Source organism: Neoarius graeffei, chromosome 5 (assembly GCF_027579695.1).
Source record: "Neoarius graeffei isolate fNeoGra1 chromosome 5, fNeoGra1.pri, whole genome shotgun sequence".
NCBI lineage: Eukaryota > Metazoa > Chordata > Actinopteri > Siluriformes > Ariidae > Neoarius > Neoarius graeffei.
In genome coordinates, this window is record NC_083573.1 from 1,039,471 (window position 1) to 1,060,406 (window position 20,936).

Sequence of the window (20,936 nt, forward strand, 5' to 3'; positions counted from 1 at the left end):
CCTGTCGTGGTGGCAATCCCCGAACCCGGTGGTGGACACCGGAAGTAAAGGATGCCGTTAAGCTGAAGAAGGAGTCCTATCAGGCCATGTTGACCTCCGGGACCCCTGAGGCAGCTGACGGGTATCGGCAGGCCAGGCGTGCTGCAGCTCGGGCAGTTGCGGAGGCAAAAACTCGGAACTGGGAGGAGTTCGGGGAGGCCATGGAGTAGGACTATCGGTCGGCCTCGAAGAAATTCTGGCAAACCGTCCAGCACCTCAGGAGGGGGAAGCAGTACTCTGCCAACACTGTTTACAGTGCGGGTGGGGAGCTGTTGACCTCGACTGGGGACATTGTCGGGCGGTGGAAGGAATACTTTGAGGATCTCCTCAATCCCACCATCATGTCTTCCATTGAGGAGACTGAGGCTGATGACTCAGAGGTGGACTCGTCCATTACCCAAGCCGAAGTCACTGAGGTGGTTTGCAAGCTCCTCGGTGGCAAGGCACCAGGGGTGGACGAGATCCACCCTGAGTATCTCAAGTCTCTGGATGTTGTGGGGCTGTCTTGGTTGACACGCCTCTGCAACATCGCGTGGCGGTCGGGGACAGTGCCTCTGGAGTGGCAGACTGGGGTGGTGGTCCCTCTTTTTAAGAAAGGGGACCGGAGAGTGTGCTCCAATTATAGGGGAATCACACTTCTCAGCCTCCCAGGGAAAGTTTACTCTAGGGTACTGGAGAGGAGAATTCGACCAATAGTCGAACCTCGGATCCAGGAGGAACAATGCGGTTTTTGTCCTGGTCGCGGAACACTGGACCAGCTCTATACCCTTCATAGGGTGCTCGAGGGTTCATGGGAGTTTGCCCAACCAGTCCACATGTGCTTTGTGGATCTTGAGAAGGCATTCGACCGTGTCCCCCATGGTATTCGGTGGGGGGTGCTTCGGGAGTATGGGGTTCGGGGCTCTTTGCTAAGGGCTGTCCGGTCCCTGTACGAACGGAGCAGGAGTCTGGTTTGCATTGCCGGCAGTAAGTCAGACCTGTTCCCAGTGCATGTTGGACTCTGGCAGGGCTGCCCTTTGTCACCGGTTCTGTTCATAATTTTTATGGACAGAATTTCTAGGTGCAGCCAGGGGCCGGAAGGAATCCTGTTTGGGAACCACAGGATTTCATCTCTGCTTTTTGCGGATGATGTTGTCCTGCTGGCTTCTTCAAACCAGGACCTCCAGCATGCACTGGGGCGGTTTGCAGTCAAGTGTGAAGCGGCTGGGATGAGAATCAGCACCTCCAAGTCCAAGGCCATGGTTCTCGACCGGAAAAGGGTGGCTTACCCTCTCCAGGTTGGTGGAGAAGTCCTGCCTCAAGTGGAAGAGTTTAAGTATCTCGGGATCTTGTTTACAAGTGAGGGAAGGATGGAGCATGAGATCGACAGGCGGATCGGTGCAGCCTCCACAGTGATGCTGTCTCTTTACCAGTCCGTCATGGTGAAGAAGGAGCTGAGCCAAAAGGCGAAACTCTCAATTTACAGGAACGATCTATGTTCCGACTCTCACCTATGGTCATGAGCTTTGGATAATGACCGAAAGAACAAGATCATGGACACAAGCGGCCGAAATGAGTTTCCTTCGCAGGGTGGCTGGGCGCTCCCTTAGAGATAGGGTGAGAAGCACAGTCACTCGGGAGGAGCTCGGAGTAGAGCCGCTGCTCCTCCACATCGAGAGGAACCAGCTGAGGTGGCTCGGGCATCTTTTTCGGATGCCTCCTGGACGCCTCCCTGGGGAGGTGTTCCAGGCATGTCCCCCCGGGAGGAGGCCCCGGGGAAGACCCAGGACACACTGGAGGGACTATGTCTCTCGGCTGGCCTGGGAACTCCTCGGTGTTCTTCCCGAGGAGCTGACCGAGGTGTCTGGGGAGAGGGAAGTTTGGGCTTCCATGCTTAGACTGCTGCCTCCGTGACCCGGTCCCGGATAAAGCGGAAGAAGACGAGATGAGACGAGAACATGGAACATAGCCTGAGTTATAGAAAGAGTCTTGCATTTTTCCATGAAATGATTGCACAGACACCAAACACTGACTCCATTTGAAGCGGTTGTTGAGTCACAAAAGAACCCTGCAAATGCATTTGAACACAGTGCAAGTACTTATTGTTTGGAGAGAGCTTTTGTGTGCGCGCGCATGTTTTCGCCTGTTTTTAATGTCGGAGCCTTTTAAACATTTATAGATATAAAATGGTTGGTTGAAATGTGAGGCCTTGACTTTTATTTGTCTGTATTATTTAATTTGCTGCTTATTAGACTAAGATTGAATTGAGACTAAGACGATCTGTGCAACATGAATTCAAACTCGATATACAGTCTTCTGGAGACACTCCATTTTATATTAGCATGTACACGAACCTTAATTACAGGCTGTAATAATTTCATTCATTCATTCATTCATTCATTCATTCATTCATGTGTTTGTCACTATTTCATTCATTCATTCATTCATTCATTCATTCATTCGTTTGTAAGTATATTAGTATCAGTGAGGAAATCCTGAACTCAGTGTATTGTGTTAAGAGGACAGTGTTAAATATCTGTCTCTGTATTTATTAGTGTGTGTTGGACAGCTATAGTACATATAGTCCATATTACAGGATGTGTTTTGTTTGTTCACAGCACGGGCGATTGCTCTAAGACAACGAGGGAGGCTCAGCCTCCTCTAAAAATGACGAACATCGTGTAGGATGAATTGCGCTAGGATTATGTTATTGCCGACCTTATAACATTGCTATTTCAGATCCAGAATCATAGAAATATATGTGCTCAACCCAACTACAGTGCGAAATCATTCCGTTATAACTTTCCCCAGTTCGCCTAATGTGTGCATGAGTTTTTCCCCCTCGTGACAGGTCGATGCAGCCCAGCCTCAGTGCACTTCAATGGCATTTGGGAGCTATGCGCTTTCAATATCAAAATGCAAGATGATTATTGGACAAATACTGTGAAAATGCCCGCCCACGGACTCCCAGCCTCACAGTGGGAGGGACATGGCAAAGCTTTCCACAAGGAGACTGGTGATTGGTGAAAGCTGCCAGATATTTTCTTTGATTGACAGCTCGTTTCAAATCTAGACAGGCAGCGGTGAATCTCAGTTCAGTCCCATGCGGATTCACAAGTGCTGTGGTGTATTGTAAGAGATCAGCTTACATTTCGATTTCATTCATTACGTACGGTTTCTACCAGCTTTTTTAGTTTGTATAGATTTTCATTGTAAATAAAGTGTAAATATAGTGTTGTCAAGTTTGCTATCTTAGTTCCAGAAATTTCATTTATTTGAGTGACTGAACTTGAACTTGAGGGGGCTAGTCAGCTAGCAAGAAAGCTGCACATGGATGCCAAGCATTGCTGATTTAATTTTGGCGAAGCCATTTGCCAGTCTTCCTTTCGAGGAAAAAATTAAAATTAAAGAGCAGGGTAGACCAACGCCTCAAATTGACTTGGTGAAAAAGGTAGGGAATAATACTTGTTCCTTTCAGCTCTCCTGGTACGAGAAAGTGAATTGGCTAACAGCAAGTGACCCACATCAACAACAGTAAATAGGCTACTTTAGTAATATGTCATAGATGGACCAAAAATATAGAATCTATTTAAAATGTTTATGCTGAGTATATTATATTGGAATATATATTTTTCTGGATATGAATTAAACACAACTACAATTTGGAAAACATTTTTAAACAAAAACACAGCTGAGAACATTTCACACTACAGACCTGGATTAAAAGTGAAGGGTTATCAAAATTGTCAATAAAACATTTCTCAGTCAAAATAAGTAAAATATAGGGAAAGTGTCATTGAATGAAATGTGTGGCACCCAGCTCTATGTTTGGCTCCCCAAGGTCAGTGCTTGTGCCTATTCCAGAACACTCTGCTGTTACTGCTGAGGTTCCAAACAAAGAGCTGCTTTCAATAATGATCAATTTTTAAACAACATGCCACAATTTTAAAATATAAAATGCTAAAATATACCCCTCCCCCCACACACCGCCATCATGTATATTGGACAGTAGGCTAATGGGCCAAAAGAACCTGTTATTTCACAGTTTGTGACCCTGCCAACAATCAGCCAGATCAGAGGCAAGAGTATGGGCAAAATTTATGTTTTTTCTTTTTTCTTTTAAAATCTGGAAATATCGTAACCGACCAGCCTCCCCTATTTGAAAGACTTCCAGCCGCCACTGGTTCACAGACCACAAAAGAAGAAATCAAACATCAGCAGAAGTCAACTGGAGTCGATATTTAAGGTGTGTGTGTGTGTGTACAGTTTTATCCACATACAGCAGCATTATGGGTAATCAGACAGTTTCAGTTGTAACTGTGGGAATAGAAAGAGACTTTTCTTCTTTTCCTGAAATAAATCCTCTCTCGTTGTGTAACATTATAATATTTCAATCTGTTCCTGTGCGTTTCTAACCAGGAGCTGGAACACAAAGTCATCGCTGTGATACAGAAGGAGCTGAAAAGGTTTAAGAAGCTCCTGAGTCCAGATTCCCCAGCATGCTCTGAGAGGGAGGTGGAGGATGAGGAGGATCAGAGCAGCATCAGAGAGGGAGTGCTGAAGATCACACTGCACTTCCTGAAGAACATGAACCACACAGATCTCGCTCACACACTGCAGAACAGTAAAAGCTCTGAATCATGGCTTTATTTTATCTCCATAAGTTTGGTTCATGTTTAAATGCATCATAATAAATTTATTAAGCTGAATCAGTCAGTGATTTTAGAACTCCGGGATTAGTTTGAGTTTGCAGTGTTTTTAGTTATAAATTGTATTATTTACGAGAAACGCACATCAATATTTAATTTATATTGTGCTCAGTGATTTTGCATTCAAAGATGTTATGACTTTGTTTATCAGAATCTGCAGTCTATGTGTATCAGCAAAAGCTGAAATCCCACCTGAGAGAGAAGTTCAAAGGAATTAATGAAGGAATCTCACAGCATGGAAGCCCAGCTCTTCTGAATGAGATCTACACAGAGCTCTACATCACAGAGGGTTGGAGTGGAGACGTCAATAAAGAACATGAAGTGAGACAGATTGAGACAGCGTCCAGGAGACCAGCAACACAGGAGACACCCATCAAATGTAATGATCTCTTTAAAGACACGTCCATCAGAAGTGTGCTGACTAAAGGAGTTGCTGGAATTGGAAAAACAGTCTCTGTGCAGAAGTTCATTCTGGACTGGACTGAAGGAGAAGCGAATCAGGACGTCACCTTCATGTTCCCACTTCCCTTTTGAGAGCTGAATCTAATGAAGGAGAGAAATCTCAGTCTGATGAAGCTCCTTCATCACTTTTTCCCAGAAATAAACGAAGTACAATTAATAAACTGTGATATTAACAAAATCCTGTTGATCTTTGATGGTCTGGATGAGTGTCGACTTCCTCTAAATTTCCAGAACAGTGAGAGATTGTGTGATGTGACAGAGTCGGCCTCAGTGGATGTGCTGCTGACAAACCTCATCAAGGGGAATCTGCTTCCCTCTGCTCTCCTCTGGATAACCTCTCGACCAGCAGCAGCCAATCAGATCCCTCCTGAGTGTGTAGACCAGGTAACAGAGGTACGAGGGTTCAGTGATCCTCAGAAAGAGGAGTACTTCAGGAAGAGGATCAGTGATCAGAGCCTGGCCAATGAAATCATCACACACATGAAGTCCTCAAGAAGCCTCTACATCATGTGCTACATCCCAGTCTTCTGCTGGATCTCAGCCACTGTTCTCAAGAGAATGTTGGGTGAAGCAGAGAGTGGAGAGATCCCCAAGACTCTGACTCAAATGTTCACACACTTCCTGATCTTTCAGATCAAACACAAGGAGCAAAAGTATCATCAGAAATGTGAGCCTGGTCCTCAGCAGACCAGAGAGAGTATCCTGGCACTGGGAAAACTGGCTTTCCAACAGCTGGAGAAAGGAAACCTGATCTTCTATGAGGAAGACCTGAGAGAGTGCGGCATTGATGTGAGAGAAGTGTCAGTGTACTCAGGAGTGTGTACCCAAATCTTCAGAGAGTGGTTTGGGCTTCACCTGGGGACGGTCTTCAGCTTTGTACATCTGAGTGTTCAGGAGTTTCTGGCTGCTTTATACACATTTCTCTCCTTCATCAGCAGAAATGTAACAGAGCAACAAACCACTGACCTGTCTGATCTTTTCACCAAATCAAACATGTCTGATTTCCTCAGGAGCGCAGTGGACAAGGCCTTACAGAGTGAGAATGGACACCTGGACCTGTTCCTCCGCTTCCTTCTGGGTCTCTCACTGGAATCCAATCAGACTCTCTTACGAGGCTTGATGCCCCAGACAGGAAGTAGCTCTCACAGCAAACAGGAAACAGTCAAATACATCAAGAAGAAGATCAGGGAGAATCCATCTCCAGAGAAATCCATCAATCTGTTCCACTGTCTGAATGAACTGAATGATCATTCTCTCGTGCAGGAAGTACAACACTACCTGAACAGAAGAGATTCCTGGTGTCTCAGTGGAACCAGACTCTCTCCTGCTCAGTGGTCAGCTCTGGTGTTTGTGTTACTGAACTCAGAACAGGAGCTGGATGAGTTTAATTTGAGTAAATATGACCCATCAGAGGAATGTCTTCTGAAGCTGATTCCAGTGGTCAAAGCCTCCAGAAGAGCTGAGTGAGTATTTTGATTTTTAACTGTATCAGTGCATGGTTTGTTATTTTAATGTGACACTGAACTGCACTGTTAGGATTAATGCTTGTGAATAATGACTCTGATCATCTGGAAACCAACCTCTGGTACTTTTACTGAAGATTGTCTTTGTGTGTGTGTGTGTGTGTGTGTGTGTGTGTGTGTGTGTGAGTGAGAGAGAGAGAGAGAGAGAGAGAGAGAGAGAGAGAGAGAGAGGCTGCTTGCTCTCACGTGTGTGTTCTGTCCATGAGCTAATGGTGTGATAATAAATTGTAGCTGAGAGATCGTGGAGTGCAGAAAGACGTTGCTGCTCCTGTAAATGTGCTGATGTGGCGTCCTGTCCTCTGATTTCTGTGTTTGAGAGAAACACACTCACATTTCTGTTCCATGGTAATTAAACTAGTGAACTGTAATTATAACTGTTTAGATCTTGTGCCTCCACCTCGATTTGTCCCTTTCTTGTATTTAAGTACATCGTCTCCTATGAGCTGAGACAGGTGGATCTGTCCAAGTACAAACACACAGTCTCTTTATTTTATATCTTTATTCTGACATCAGAACCTTGTGTTCAGGGAGACACTTTATTCCACAACTAATGGAACACACCTCATTTATCCATCAGATATTCACAGATTTCATCGTTTCTCTTCCAGTCTGTGTCGGTGTCAACTGACAGAGGAAAGCTGTAGAGTTCTGTCCTCAGTTCTCAGCTCAAACTCCTCCAGACTGAGAGAACTGAACCTGAGGGGCAATAACCTGCAGGATTCAGGAGTGAAGCTGCTCTCTGCTGGACTGGAGAATCCACACTGTACACTGGAGAAACTGAGGTACACACACACACACACACACAGGACTCAGATCATCACTTTATAACTGAAAATCACAAACAGAATTGATTGTGTCTTTGTGACTTTTATCCCAGTAAAATTATATCCAAGGCCCAATCTTACTTTCTCTCTCCACACTCATGTCAAGTCACTTTATTTCTCCAGCACATTTAAAAACAGCAGGTGACCCAAAGCGCTTTACAGTTGAGGCAAATGCAATTAAATACATGATCGGCTGAATAAGAAGAACAGAAGGAAAGAAATAATGACGCAAGACAAAAGATATAAAACCAAATAGTATCATGAAAATTAAACATAAGATTGCAAAATCAATCATGAAGTCAAGAATAAAATCAAAAGGGGATATAAACCCAATAAAGAGAAATTAATGTGCAGTGTGAGGAAAAAAAAAGTCGCTAAATAACATAAAAAAACTAAAATAAATAGAATAAACAGAAAATAGGGAGAGGTAAAAATAAATAGGAGGTCAGATAAATGTAAAATAAAGTAGATTATTAAAATTTATTTCAAAATATTCTCTATTTTATAAATAGATTATAAAAAAAATGTAGTTAAATCCATCATCTCATATGAGCTGAGACATGTGGATCTGTCCAAGTACAAACACACAGTCTCTTTATTTTACAACCCCGATTCCAAAAAAGTTTGGACAAAGTACAAATTGTAAATACAAACGGAATGCAATGATGTGGAAGTTTCAAAATTCCATATTTTATTCAGAATAGAACATAGATGACATATCAAATGTTTAAACTGAGAAAATGTATCATTTAAAGAGAAAAATTAGGTGATTTTAAATTTCATGACAACAACACATCTCAAAAAAGTTGGGACAAGGCCATGTTTCCCACTGTGAGACATCCCCTTTTCTCTTTACAACAGTCTGTAAACGTCTGGGGACTGAGGAGACAAGTTGCTCAAGTTTAGGGATAGGAATGTTAACCCATTCTTGTCTAATGTAGGATTCTAGTTGCTCAACTGTCTTTGGTCTTTTTTGTCGTATCTTCCGTTTTATGATGCGCCAAATGTTTTCTATGGGTGAAAGATCTGGACTGCAGGCTGGCCAGTTCAGTACCCGGACCCTTCTTCTACGCAGCCATGATGCTGTAATTGATGCAGTATGTGGTTTGGCATTGTCATGTTGGAAAATACAAGGTCTTCCCTGAAAGAGACATCGTCTGGATGGAACCATATGTTGCTCTAGAACCTGGATATACCTTTCAGCATCGATGGTGTCTTTCCAGATGTGTAAGCTGCCCATGCCACACGCACTAATGCAACCCCATACCATCAGAGATGCAGGCTTCTGAACTGAGCGCCGATAACAACTTGGGTCGTCCTTCTCCTCTTTATTCCGAATGACACGGCGTCCCTGATTTCCATAAAGAACTTCACATTTTGATTCGTCTGACCACAGAACAGTTTTCCACTTTGCCACAGTCCATTTTAAATGAGCCTTGGCCCAGAGAAGACGTCTGCGCTTCTGGATCATGTTTAGATACTGCTTCTTCTTTGAACTATAGAGTTTTAGCTGGCAACGGCGGATGGCACGGTGAATTGTGTTCACAGATAATGTTCTCTGGAAATATTCCTGAGCCAATTTTGTGATTTCCAATACAGAAGCATGCCTGTATGTGATGCAGTGCCGTCTAAGGGCCCGAAGATCACGGGCACCCAGTATGGTTTTCCTGCCTTGACCCTTACACACAGAGATTCTTCCAGATTCTCTGAATCTTTTGATGATATTATGCACTGTAGATGATGATATGTTCAAACTCTTTGCAATTTTACACTGTCAAACTCCTTTCTGATATTGCTCCACTATTTGTCGGTGCCGAATTAGGGGGATTGGTGATCCTCTTCCCATCTTTACTTCTGAGAGCCGCTGCCACTCCAAGATGTTCTTTTTATACCCAGTCATGTTAATGACCTATTGCCAATTGACCTAATGAGTTGCAATTTGGTCCTCCAGCTGTTCCTTTTTTGTACCTTTAACTTTTCCAGCCTCTTATTGCCCCTGTCCCAACTTTTTTGAGATGTGTTGCTGTCATGAAATTTCAAACGAGCCAATATTTGGCATGAAATTTCAAAATGTCTCACTTTCGACATCTGATATGTTGTCTATTTTCTATTGTGAATACAATATCAGTTTTTGAGATTTGTAAATTATTGCATTCCGTTTTTATTTACAATTTGTACTTTGTCCCAACTTTTTTGGAATCGGGGTTGTATATTTTTATTCTGACATCAGAACCTTCTGTTCAGGGAGACACTTTATTCCACAACTGATGGAACACACCTCATTTATCCATCAGATATTCACAGATTTCATCATTTCTCTTCCAGTCTGCGTGGGTGTAATCTGACAGAGGAAAGCTGTAGAGTTCTGTCCTCAGTTCTCAGCTCAAACTCCTCCAGACTGAGAGAACTGGACCTGAGGGGCAATAACCTGCAGGATTCAGGAGTGAAGCTGCTCTCTGCTGGACTGGAGAATCCACACTGTACACTGGAGACACTGAGGTACACACACACACACACACACACACACACACACACACACACACACACAGGAATCATATCATCACTTTATAACTGAAGATCACAAACAGAATTGTTTTGTGTCTTTATTTGTGACTTTTATCCCAGTAAAATTATATCCAAGGCCCAATCTTACTTTCTCTCTACACACTCATGTTCATGCATCATGTTCCTTCTTCTACACAGTGAAAACTGATTTATGTTATTTAAACTGGAATGTATTATTCTATAAGACACTGAAATGTGGCAGTCGGAGGTATTGCCGCCACCTTCTAGGGGTTCCCAAATACTTAAGTCTGGGGTGGACTGAGCAGGACAGGATCCAAGTCCTCCTCACCCAGTGCCTTTACCCTCAGTGTCCAAGAATATGAGCAGGTTGTCTCCTGTTCAGCAGCCTGGGCCTGGCTTACTTAGATAGGGTAAAGTGGGCTTCAGGATATGTAGAGTGTCCGGTGGCTACCTGAAGTGTGTGTAGTGTGTGAAAGGTGAGTACCGAATCGACTTGGCCCCACTCCCTACTTTCCCAATCCAGCTGAACAGGTGAGGTGCCCCTACCCCCAGATAAGTAGCCCAAGATGCTAAAGTAAATAAATAATGGTAACATTTATTACCAGAATGACTAAAGAAAATGATTACGGGGTCTTTAGCCCCTTTGTAGCAGAGCTTTGTTTTAGAAGGATAATTAAAAAAATAAAAAAACAAAAATAAAAATCAATATTTCCTTTAACAAAGGAGTACTTCCACTGTTGACTGTATTACCACCAACTGTCAGTAAACCAAACCTTTCTTTCATTTACCATACCATAACACAGGTCATTTTAACCATACACTTGTTGGAGGTGGCACTTTAAACTAGTTTCAAAATAAACTTCACCGAATGAATTCTCTTCACATATAACATTCAACTCAAATGACATTCACTTATGGGTTGTTTTACAATCAGGGTACGCAAGCTAAAAATCACATTTAACACTTATTATCTTCAATATCAAAAAGCTTGACTAAATAAACTTGGTTGTTTATTGTAGCCCTGTGATAACTCTATTTACCATGCAAAAAAAAAAAAAATTGGTGATAACGTTATTTTTGGTGAATGTATGGCAATATATATCATATTTAGCAAAATTACTCGTGTCATTTAGAAAAAGTGCTTTTTTGACCACAGGTAGATCCAAAAGGGATGCACTTAAATCATTCTTTATACCATAAAACAAATATTTGATTCCATATCATTTTTAATGTTGAATGCCAGTAAGTTTTCAGACTATTTTGATCAAATTAGTATGTAATTGTGTCAAAAAAAATGTCCTCTCCGAGACAGCTAAATAGCGATATTAATTCATGAAACATGAAACATGAAGTATAAGGATGAGAAAAAAAACAGTTTAAATCGGGAAGCTGCGCACATTTGTGCAGCCTGGCGCAAATGTGCGCAGCTTCCCGATTTAAACTGTTTTTTTTTCTCATCCTTATACTTCCTGTTTCATGTTTCATGAATTAATATCACTCAGTACCTGAGTATTAATGTTGAAATAATCCTCAGTGAAATGGTCCGAACACAGTTTGTGGGAAACAGTAAGTGCAAAGTTTTTTCAACAGGTGTTCTGTAAAGTTATCCTACTTCTTGGATTTGTCCTACCAAGCCTACTGCGCATGTGCGAAGCCTACTGCGCATGCGCAGGTGACCCCACACTTTCCTCAGCTTCAGGTCCTTGGAGAATGCAAAAAAACTTACTCCAGGGCATTTCTCATTGGAATTATTGCAACCATAAGCAGCACAATACACCATGATGTCCAATGTATGATGTCCAATGTACTTTAAAGACTATAAAAACAATTTTCTTGTCATCCACTTCTCCATTCATCTACCCGCTTGTGCTTTGCCCGAAAGTTTTTGTGACGTGTGATCACGTGACAGCGGCTCTTCCGGTTGTAGAAAATGCATATCGGAAGTCGAGCAGAAAGGCCATATAATCATCACGAATATAACGATTTTGCTGAATTTAATAGATGATTTTGTATTTGTTTATGCAATTAATTCATATTTTTAATGGAAAGAAACTGATATAGCGTGCTTTTATGTTTCATGTCCCATATCCTTTAAGTACATCATCTCATATGAGCTGAGACAGGTGGATCTGTCCAAGTACAAACACACAGTCTCTTTAAATTATATTTTTATTCTGACATCAGAACCTTGTCTTCAGGGAAACACTTTATTCCACAACTGATGGAACACACCTCATTTATCCATCAGATATTCACAGATTTCATCATTTCTCTTCCAGTCTGTGTGGGTGTAATCTGACAGAGGAAAGCTGTAGAGTTCTGTCCTCAGTTCTCAGCTCAAACTCCTCCAGACTGAGAGAACTGAACCTGAGTGCCAATAACCTGCAGGATTCAGGAGTGAAGCTGCTCTCTGCTGGACTGGAGAATCCACACTGTACACTGGAGAAACTGAGGTACACACACACACACATGACTCAGATAACTTAATCCCCAGAAACCCATACAGCTCGCGCAGTGTCTCATCTCATTATCTCTAGCCGCTTTATCCTGTTCTACAGGGTTGCAGGCAAGCTGGAGCCTATCCCAGCTGACTACGGGCGAAAGGCGGGGTACACCCTGGACAAGTCGCCAGGTCATCACAGGGCTGACACATAGACACAGACAACCATTCACACTCACATTCACACCTACGGTCAATTTAGAGTCACCAGTTAACCTAACCTGCATGTCTTTGGACTGTGGGGGAAACCGGAGCACCCGGAGGAAACCCACACGGACACGGGGAGAACATGCAAACTCCACACAGAAAGGCCCTCGCCGGCCACGGGGCTCGAACCCAGACCTTCTTGCTGTGAGGCGACAGCACTAACCACTACACCACCATGCCACCCGCTCATGCAGTGTGCGTGACATAAAGGAAGTGCCTTGGTCTGTCAGGATTTCTTTTGGAATCCTGACCCAGGAGATAAAGCGGAAGAGTGCTTCCACAATACTGCGTGCTGAGATATTGCGTAGAGGCACTGCTTCCGGATATCGCGTTGCATAGTCCACTAGAACTAAAATAAAGCGATATCCCCGTGCTGACCGATCTAATGGCCCGACGAGATCCATCCCAATTCGCTCAAATGGGGTCTCGATTAGAGGAAGAGGGCGCAAAGGCACTTTTGGAATGGCCACAGGATTTACTAATTGGCATTCACGGCATGCCGCACACCACCGACGGACATCCCCGCGAATCCCTGGCAAATAGAATCGGGCCATTATTCGGGCTAGTGTTTTATCTTGCCCCAAGTGTCCAGCCATGGGATTAAAGTGAGCCGCATGGAACACGAGTTCCCTACGGCTCTTTGGGATTAACAACTGGGTTATTTGTTCCTTGGTTTGAGTGTCCTATGTCACTCGGTACAATTTATCTTTAATAATGGCAAAATAGGGGAAGGTCGGCGCTGCGATTGGCTGAAGAGTTTGACCATTGATTACTCTCACTTGGTCAAACGCATGCCGCAGAGTCTCGTCTCGCGACTGCTCTCACGGGAAATCCCCAAGAGAATCCCCAAGAGAGGGAGGAGGAGTGGGCTGCTCCTCACTCTGTTGCAGTGTTGATGTAGGTGGCTCTGCGATAGCTTCTCCAGTCAATGCCACACCGGGACCTTCCCGTGACCTACTAGTGCAGGACCTACTGTGTGTTAAATATTCCATTATGTTTTTAAATCCCAGCCAATCAGTACCCAAAATCAACGAGTGGGTGAGACGGGGACTAACCACCACCTTTATCCTATGCATTTGGCCCCAGAATAGAATTTGGACAGACACTAGAGGGTAATGGTGAACATCCCCGTGCACACACAACACTTTCACCACTTGTGTTCCCCCAATGCCTCACCTTGCACCAGGTGTTGGTGAATTGAGGTCTGATTGCAACCGGAATCCACCAAAGCGTGATATGTAGCCCCTTGGATACTCACCGGTATGCTATAAGTTCCGGCCCGATCGGGGGCAGTTTCTGGCATGTCGGGGATCTGGATTACAGCACCCACCTCCGTTGTGGAGCTCTGACCTTGGAGATGCTCCGATTCCCCGCTGCGCCAGCACACCGGCCCAGGCTTTCCCTTTGCACTGGTGTTATGGGTGTCACTCACCTGAGGGGGAGACAACACAGACACAGGAGAGGGAGAGGGGAGGACACCATGGGTGCGACGGGCCAGCTGGGGAGGAGCCAGCCGCCGCCTCCATGGCAGGGGAACGGGGTGGGGAGGGGGGCGAGAGACAGGGGGAGAAAAGAGAGAGATAGAGAAGCGAGGGGAGATGCCTCGTCTGCCTGCCATCATAGCCGCCTCCAGATGGTCCTCTGCCAGCTCGATGGCTCGCTCCAGTGACGCCAGGTGATGACACTGGACCCATTCCGCCGTTCCTTCCGGAAGTCGAAAGACAAACTGCTCTAGTGCCACCAGATCGATGATCTCATCGGCATCGCGGTTTTCTGCCCACCACCAGCAGGCATCCCGGAGTTGCTGGCCAAATGCAAGTGGACAGCCAACTTCCTCCAATGCCAGCATCCGGAAGCGCTGGCGATGTTACTCTGGGGAGTGGCCGAGCCGCTGCAGGATGGCTTTTGTCAGGTCAGCGTAGACCAGCTGGCTGTCAGCAAGGAGCTGCTGTGCTGCAAGCTGCACCTCACCAGTCAGGAGTGGGAGAAGGCGCGCTGCGCGCTGCTCCTGTGGCCACCCCCACACCTCGGCTACTTGCTCGAAAAGAGCAAGGAACGCTTCCGGATCGTCCTGCGGTCCCATCTTTGTGAGGGTGGCAGCAGCGGTGGTCGATGCCACTGCTGATGCCAGCTGGTGCCGGAACGCCTGGCAATCTTCCTGCTGGGCCAGCATCAAGGCTTCGAAGCGTTGCTCCTGCTCCTTTCGGAGGGCAATCAGCACTTGATGCTGGTTCTGCTGGGTGGTAGCGAGGGCAAGGATGAGCTCTTGGAATGGTGGGGGACTCCATGGGGTGGTTCTCTTCTGTGCTCCTGGGTTTCGGCACCACTGTAGCACTTCCTGATGTGGGTGGAGCACAGAAGCATGGCAGGCGAGAGTTGATGTTTATCCAAAAGTGTTTTATTGAGCTTTTCAGCTTCCTTTTATCTATTACTTACTTTCTCTCTCTCTCTCTCACACACACACACACACACACACACACACACATTGTGGTTGGGGAGAGAGCTGGCTTTCTCTGCTCTCTCTCCTTTTATGCTCCGTACCTGTAACAAACAGTGACACACACACACACATTAATTGACAGCAGGTAGAATGACTTAGCCACTTACCTTCCCTGACCCCACCCTCCATTCACAGACTGCTGCTTGGCCACGCCCCCGCTGCCACAAGCTTATTCTCCAGCAGGCATTGAAGAAACTGCCAGACGTGACCCTGATGTTCCTCCAGGGAGTGAGAGAAAATCAAGATATCGTCCAGGTAAACAAAGACAAAAGGTGTTAAGAAAGTCCCTCAAGACATCATTAACCAGCACCTGGAATACCACAGGTGCATTAGTCAGGCCGAAAGGGACTACGAGGTACTCATAGTGGCCTGTGGAGGTGTTGAAGGCCGTCTTCCACTCATCCCTTTCCCTGATCCTGACTAGGTGATAAGCATTGCGTAAGTCCAGTTTAGTGAACACCTCAGCTCCCTGGAGTAGTTCAAAGGCTGTAGTCATGAGTGGTAGTGGGTAGCGGTTCTTGACTGTGATGGTGTTGAGACCTCGATAGTCAATGCAGGGGCGGAGTGACTTGTCTTTCTTCTCCATGAAGAAGAATCCCACTCCTGCTGGGGAGGAGGAAGGGCGGATGATCCCAGCTGCCAGAGACTCAATGATGTATTTCTCCATGGCTTGTCTCTCGGCGGGGGAAAGAGAGTAGAGACATCCCTTGGGTGGCACTGTCTCTGGCAGGAGGTCGATACCACAGTCATAGGGCCTATGAGGGGGAAGGAACACTGCTTGGATCTTATTGAAGACAGACTTGAGGTCCAGATATTCTGGAGGCATATGAGAAAGGTCGGGAAACTCGCTGGCTGAGGGCTGAGGTGGTTTGGTGGGAGGCAGAGTGGAGTTCAGGCAGGAGGCCAGGCAGGAAGGACTCCAGCCTAAGATGGTGTGGTCAGTCCAGTTTAAGTGGGGGTTGTGCTGCATCAATCAGGGTAATCCAAGAATAATGGGAACGTGAGGGTTGTTCACAACATGAAGTTGTAGTGTTTTGGAGTGATTGCCTGAAATCCTTAGGGTCAGCGGAGTGGTGAGGTGAGTGATGGTGGTCAAGCCAGTGCCACTGAGTGTCAGGACGGTGAGAGGGACCTCGAGAGCGAGCAATGGGATTCCGAGATCTTGGTGGTGGCAGAGCAGATCAGGTTCCTGTCTGCCCAAGTCGATGAGTGCCTGAAGATGGTGATGCTGGTTGTTGAGTGCGATGATAATGGGGAGCAACGGCCAGTCGCCAGGGGACTGGTTCCGAGCATTGCCCACCAGGGCCCCTCGATTCACTGGTGGGCTCGTCCTTTTAGCGGACAGGCTCGGCAGATGTGTCCCTGCTGACCACAGTAGAAACAAGCCCCCGTGCTCAGTCAGTGCAGTCGTTCCTCCGCGGATACCCATACCCAATCTACCTGCATGGGTTTGACGGACAAGGCAGGTGGTGGAGAGGGGTTGAAGTTGCAGTAGCTCCTCTCTCTCCTCTGTTGTTGAACCCATGCATCAATATGATTGGCCAGGTCCATCAGGCTGGAGAGGTCCGATGGCAGTTCCCGCGAGACAAGTCCATCCTTGATAGCGTTGGATAAGCCATGTAGAAACGCATCAACCAGGGCACACTCGTTCCAACTGCATGACGCTGCCAATGTCCAGAACTCGATGGGATGATCCGAGGTAGATGGGGACCCCTGCCACAGCTCCATGAGCTCTCTTGCCGCCTCTCGGCCAGACAGTGAGCGGTCAAATGTTCACCTCATTTCCTCACAGAATTCCTTGAAGCTGGAACAACAGGGCGCATCGGCATCCCAGACCGACGTCCCCCATTCCCCAGCCTTGCTGGTGAGGAGCGTGATGGTATAGGCTACCCGGGAGCATTCTGTGGGGAAAGCCAGAGGTTGAAGCTCCAAAATCAGTGAACACTGTGACAAAAAAGATCTGCAGGTACCTGGTTCTCCACTGTAGGGCTGAGGCGAAGGGAGTCTTGGTTCATGGAGAGCGGCGGTGGTGGGAGGTGAAGAAAGAGACAGCTGGGCAGAGGTAGGCACGGCTTGGGAGTGCTGGAGTTGTGTGGCTAGGAGGTTGAGTGAGTCGGACAGGGTGGCCAGGTTCTGGGTTATCTGCCTGAGTTCCTGTTGGTGGGTCCCAAGGAGGGCTCCTTGCTGCTGCATAGCTGTTCTCAGATGGTTAAGTTCCGCTGGATCCATGTTGGCCAGAATGTACTGTTAAGGATCCAATAGCAGAACACAAACCAGAAAATCCAATGAATAAAAAATGATTTAATTAAAGTCCAAAAAAAGAGTCAACAAACAAAAATAGAAAAAAATAGTCCAGACAACAACGAGGTAGACAAAGTGCTAATATGAAAAAACTTTCTCCAGTCTGAGAGAACTGAATCTGAGTGGAAATACAACCCTGATTCCAAAAAAGTTGGGACAAAGTACAAATTGTAAATAAAAACGGAATGCAATGATGTGGAAGTTTCAAAATTCTATATTTTATTCAGAATAGAACATAGATGACATATCAAATGTTTAAACTGAGAAAATGTATCATTTAAAGAGAAAAATTAGGTGATTTTAAATTTCATGACAACAACGCATCTCAAAAAAGTTGGGACAAGGCCATGTTTCCCACTGTGAGACATCCCCTTTTCTCTTTACAACAGTCTGTAAACGTCTGGGGACTGAGGAGACAAGTTGCTCAAGTTTAGGGATAGGAATGTTAACCCATTCTTGTCTAATGTAGGATTCTAGTTGCTCAACTGTCTTCGGTCTTTTTTGTCGTATCTTCCGTTTTATGATGCGCCAAATGTTTTCTATGGGTGAAAGATCTGGACTGCAGGCTGGCCAGTTCAGTACCCGGACCCTTCTTCTACACAGCCATGATGCTGTAATTGATGCAGTATGTGGTTTGGCATTGTCATGTTGGAAAATGCAAGGTCTTCCCTGAAAGCAACGTCATCTGGATGGGAGCATATGTTGCTCTAGAACCTGGATATACCTTTCAGCATTGATGGTGTCTTTCCAGATGTGTAAGCTGCCCATGCCACATGCACTAATGCAACCCCATACCATCAGAGATGCAGGCTTCTGAACTGAGCGCCGATAACAACTTGGGTCGTCCTTCTTCTCTTTAGTCTGAATGACATGGCGTCCTTGATTTCCATAAAGAACTTCTCATTTTGATTCGTCTGACCACAGAACAGTTTTCCACTTTGCCACAGTCCATTTTAAATGAGCCTTGGCCCAGAGAAGACGTCTGCGCTTCTGGATCATGTTTAGATACTGCTTCTTCTTTGAACTATAAAGTTTTAGCTGGCAACGGCAGATGGCACGGTGAATTGTGTTCACAGATAATGTTCTCTGGAAATATTCCTGAGCCAATTTTGTGATTTCCAATACAGAAGCATGCCTGTATGTGATGCAGTGCCGTCTAAGGGCCCGAAGATCACGGGCACCCAGTATGGTTTTCCTGCCTTGACCCTTACGCACAGAGATTCTTCCAGATTCTCTGAATCTTTTGATGATATTATGCACTGTAGATGATGATATGTTCAAACTCTTTGCACTTACACTGTCAAACTCCTTTCTGATATTGCTCCACTATTTGTCTGCGCAGAATTAGGGGGATTGATGATCCTCTTCCCATCTTTACTTCTGGGAGCCGCTGCCACTCCAAGATGCTCTTTTTATACCCAGTCATGTTAATGACCTATTGCCAATTGACCTAATGAGTTGCAATTTGGTCCTCCAGCTGTTCCTTATTTGTGCCTTTAACTTTTCCAGCCTCTTATTGCCCCTGTCCCAACTTTTTTGAGATGTGTTGCTGTCATGAAATTTCAAATAAGCCAATATTTGGCATGAAATTTCAAAATGTCTCACTTTCGACATTTGATATGTTGTCTATGTTCTATTGTGAATACAATATCAGTTTTTGAGATTTGTAAATTATTGCATTCCGTTTTTATTTACAATTTATACTTTGCCCCAACTTTTTTGGAATCGGGGTTGTAAACTGCAGGATTCAGGAGTGAAGCTGCTCTCTGCTGGACTGGAGAATCCACACTGTACACTGGAGAAACTGAGGTACACACACACACACACAGAGTAAGTGTACTGTATATAAAGATTGTGTGTGTTGTGTCGTAAAGCTGAGTGATTTATGCTGTAACTGTGACATGTTTCTCTCTGTAGGTTGTCTCACTGCAGGATTACAGGTGAAGGTTTTGCTGCTCTGGTTTCAGCTCTGAGGTCAAATCCCTCATCACACCTGAGAGAACTGGATCTGAACTGGAATAATCCAGGAGAATCAGGAGTGAAGCTGCTCTCTGATCTACTGAAGGATCCACACTGTACACTGGAGACACTACAGTAAGTTATTGACAATCCCCCCCCCCCCCAAATAAAACAGGCCTCAGCACTGTGATCCTCACTGTCAGGGCCCATCTTCAGCCCCAATCCTTACAACTTCCCTTTCTGCTCAGAAACTGATTGCGATGGCTGCATTTATGCATCAGATATTCACATAATTCTTCATTTCTCTTCCAGTCTACGTGGGTGTAATCTGACAAAGTTAAGCTGTAGAGTTCTTTCTTCAGTTCTCAGCTCAAACTTCTCCAGACTGAGAGAACTGGACCTGAGGAGCAATAACCTGCAGGATTCAGGAGTGAAGCTGCTCTCTGCTGGACTGGAGAATCCACACTGTACACTGGAAAAACTGAGGTATACAAACACACGAACCCGAATGCTAATCCTACCTTCAGTAATCAAAAGGTAATTGTGGCATTGGGGGCGTGATTGAGCGTCAGCTATGAATGGTGAGGAGGCAGGTTGAATCAGCAGGTAACGTGATGAAGTGCACCTGTGTCAAATTACTGGCTGTCTATTAACCTGTGTTTCAGTGTGTCTTTCAGACAGTCAGGAACGAGAGAGAGAGAGAGAGAGCCTGTTGCATGAGGGTTTGGTGTGTTTATGTATCATGAAGAGTCACTGAAAAGCATGCACAATAAAACAAACACACCTGTTCTGAAGCCTGCTTCTTGTTTCTCTGTTTCCTCAAGTCAGAGAGCTACTACACTGGTGCTAAAACCCAGGACTGAGGAATGAATGCTGCCATGGGATCTAAACTAGTCCGAGAACTGCTCCAGATGCTCACCAACGACCACCAGCACTGGCAGCACACCCTTGTCGCACTGTCCGTTGACCTGGGCCTGTGTTTCTGGGCTATACTTGAAGCCCAGGTGGAGGTTTGACAGGTGATACAGAACTGAGTCCAGTCTGCGGGTGCTCCAGCCATCATCCTTGCAGCCAGCTTGCCTATCTAGCTGGTGAAGATGGGGCCGCAGGACAACCGACACCTCCCTTGAGCTGTTTGAGCATGTCGCAGAGGCAAGGTCATGGCCAACCTCACAGTGGGTGGCTTGCCTACTGCCGCTGCTGTCGGAGGAAGCCCATCTCATGGCTTGCTGGACATCAGCGTGGATCTGGTGTCACCAAACGACGTCACTGGAGGAGACGTTCCAATTGGCTGAGGATCATTTTATGGTGTATCTGGAAGCAGGCTCTGTTACAACTCCCTCTCTCTGTCTCACACACACTTTTGTTTTCTCCTTCCCCCTCTCCTCGCCCATCCCCAACCCCAGC

At 45.6% G+C, this 20,936-nt stretch overlaps 1 protein-coding gene across 1 annotated transcript in view; it reads left to right on the forward strand.

Annotated features, from left to right (window-relative positions):
- Positions 1-20,936, forward strand: part of LOC132886362 (uncharacterized) — a 180,230-nt gene that overhangs the window by 73,053 nt on the left and 86,241 nt on the right. The window contains exons 11-13 of the mRNA XM_060920924.1: positions 7,321-7,494; positions 9,862-10,035; positions 19,488-19,664. Coding sequence (XP_060776907.1) covers positions 7,321-7,494; positions 9,862-10,035; positions 19,488-19,664 — 525 coding nt within the window. The remainder of the gene's footprint in view (positions 1-7,320; positions 7,495-9,861; positions 10,036-19,487; positions 19,665-20,936) is intronic.